Below are 2758 nucleotides of genomic sequence, written 5' to 3'. Positions count from 1 at the left end.
GCGCGCGTGTGCGGGCAGGAGGGGAGTCTGTTTATGTGTCTGTGCACATCTCAGATCCTTTTCGGCCCTACAGCATCCACCTGCTCCTGGGAGCATTCAGGAGTAGTAACGAGGGTGTGATGGGGTCGCCAAGAAGGGTGAGCACTAAGCAACCTCTGGAAGGGAGAAGCTTACCCGGCCCCAGAAGGGAGCCAGCCCAGAGAGGAGGGGGAGGCAGAGCCTGGGGACAAGGATGGCTGACCTTGAAGCGCAGGAGGGCAAAACAGGAGACACTCTGATCCCAATCTCTCCTGGGGATTACAGTGAGGAAGGGCAGGCGGGGAGCCCTGAAGGTGGCCCTGTCACCTGAGCTAGGCCAGGGTCCCTCCCCGAAGGCTGCCCTCTGGGAAGAGGCAGGGTCCTGGTGACAAGCCGGGCCTGCCTTCCCGCCTCCAGGGGGCTCTTCTCTCTCTTCCCTGTCGGTCATCTCCCCTCTCCCAGCGCTTTCCTCACAGTCGCATCCCAGACCGACCCACCCCCAGCACAACACAACTAGGATTAGACGCTTAGCGGTTCTCCTGTGGAGGACAGTCTGTCCCTATCGTAGTGGATTTTTCTGGCGTGCAGGGTCTGTGGCTTTGCTGGCGCCTCCAGAACCTCCCTCCTTCGCCCCTCAGGAGGGACGCGGCTGGAGGGATGGGGTACACGGAGGTGAAGGTGAAGGTGAACTTGGTAGACGCAGTCCCAGGAAGTCAGGCCATAGCTAGGCTTTATGGGGGCTGTCCAGAGGTGGGGCCAGTCTGCCCCATCTGCTTCCTGTCCTTATGCATTGAGTGTCTGTGATGCAGCAGGGAGCCTCAGCCCAGCCCAGCCCAGGCCAGGATACGTGACTTTGGGGTGCTAAACCCTTCTGTGTCTCCATATCGTTTTCTGTAACATGCTGCGGTTGGAAAGATGACAGACATGGTGTCTTTAAACCTAATTTTCCAGCTCATTGGTTTCCAAACTTTCTGAAAAATGAGCCCTCTTATCAGTGTTGGTGATTACTAAGTGATGGGAGATTAAAGGAAGACAAAAAGCTACTATGAATTCTGTGAAATTTAGCGTCGCGGTGGTTGTGAGGCCTTAGTCTGTGCCAAGCTCCGCTCTCTACGGTTCCCCCCGTGGAACCTAGGACTCCGAGGAGGGAGTTTGTGCTTCTCCATCCCACAGATGAAGAAGCCGAGGTCCGAGCTCACACGGCCTAGCAGCCCAATCCTCACCCAGAATTCTATGGGATGAACAGCCAGAACCTCTGCCTGGTGTTGGGAGTGGCAGGGGTGAGCAGAAACTCCCAGTCCCCAGCCTGAGCAGCTCCCCTCCCTCTGCTGCCATTTCCGCCCCTCCCTCCAGTCTCCCTTCTCCAACAGGTGTGGGTAAGTCTCCAATAGCACTAGCTGTCCAGGTCAGTGCACGAGTTTGGGCTTTCCAAACGGTGATGGAGTTGGGCTTTTGCCCTAAGCTGAGTTCCACAATGAGTGTGTCACAGAGAACACAGGCCCCACTGCATAAACGTCGACTCTCTGGGAAACTTCTCCTCTAAAGAGGAGAAGGAGGGTGGCCGGGGCAGTCCCAGCACAGGTGCATACAAGCCAGGGCTCAGTCAGCCTCCCTGGTCAGCAGGGGCCCGACGGGTACGCGTGATGCCACCCCAGGCAGCCATTTTGCTTTTATTCTGGCCCGGCTGAGGGACATGGCCTAGTGCCCCTGGCATGGGGGTTCAGGAGTTTTGGATTACATGTTGAATCCAGGTCATGTAGCTAAAGATTCTGGTGTAGATGCCAACATCTGCCCTCAGCACACACCCATCTGCAAAAGCCAGGATTCCGTGGAGCGTCCCGTTGCACACGGCTGGGGCAGCTGTGACTTCCTGCAGGGAGAAGGACACCAGGTGATCTCTCAGGCAAGAGACCCAGGGGAGGAAATGGGAAAAGCCAGTCCCTGGAGTGCACTACCTTGCAGGGCAGCCTCCTTCCAGGCACGATGCCCAGGCACAGCATGCTGTCCTGGATGTGGTGGGTCCTATAGGTGTCCTGGCACTGCCCCTGGGGGACCAGATTGATGTTCACCTTCTGCATTGAGTCGGGGTCTCTGGCTGCAGGAAGGAAAGATGTCAGAGCAGCACTCCTTGAGTGCTCCTAAGAGGTAGTCACCAAACTGTCACCTTTCCTTGTCAATCTATTTCTCTTTCTCTGGACAGACAAGAGAGCAAACAGTTGAGAACAGGGCAGCTGGGACTCAGGGAGCAGGAGATCATCAGATAACAACTTCTCATTGTGCTACCTCCTTATGACAATTATGGGTAAACGGGAGATGTCCCTGCAAGGCAATGAAATAACTGCCTTCAAAAGGTGAAAATCTCCAGCCCATTTTCGGAGCTCTGGTGCTGCAGGGGTTAAGTACTGTAGAGCTTAGCTACTAACCAAAAGGTTTGTGTTTTGAACTCACCCACAGCACAGCAGGAGAAAGATGAGACTGTGGGCAGCCTTGGGAACCCTGTGGGCAGTTCTACTCTGTCCTCTAGGGGCGCTGTGGGTCAGAATTGACTCCGAGGCAGTGGGTGTGGTTTGGGCTTTGCTTCTGTGACGATTGACAGCCTTGGAGACCCTGTGGGGCAGTTCCACTCTGTCCTGTAGGGGCGCTGTGAGTCAGAATGGACTCCACGGCAGTGGGTGTGGTTTGGGCTTTGCTTCTGTGAAGATGACAGCCTTGGAGACCCTGTGGGCAGTTCCACTCTGTC

At 56.0% G+C, this 2758-nt stretch overlaps 1 protein-coding gene across 1 annotated transcript in view; it reads right to left on the bottom strand.

The window, feature by feature from the left end:
* Positions 1-1738: 1738 nt before the first annotated feature.
* PRSS58 (serine protease 58) overlaps positions 1739-2758 on the bottom strand; it is an 8440-nt gene continuing 7420 nt past the window's right edge. The window contains exons 4-5 of the mRNA XM_007952750.1: positions 1974-2113; positions 1739-1888 (exon numbers count right to left, since the gene is read on the bottom strand). Of these exons, the coding sequence (XP_007950941.1) occupies positions 1739-1888; positions 1974-2113 (290 nt within the window). The remainder of the gene's footprint in view (positions 1889-1973; positions 2114-2758) is intronic.

The sequence above is a fragment of the Orycteropus afer genome, unplaced genomic scaffold (assembly GCF_000298275.1).
Source record: "Orycteropus afer afer isolate SDZICR_OR568_19922 unplaced genomic scaffold, OryAfe1.0 scaffold00358, whole genome shotgun sequence".
Lineage (NCBI taxonomy): Eukaryota > Metazoa > Chordata > Mammalia > Tubulidentata > Orycteropodidae > Orycteropus > Orycteropus afer.
This window is presented reverse-complemented; position numbering and strand designations above follow the sequence as displayed.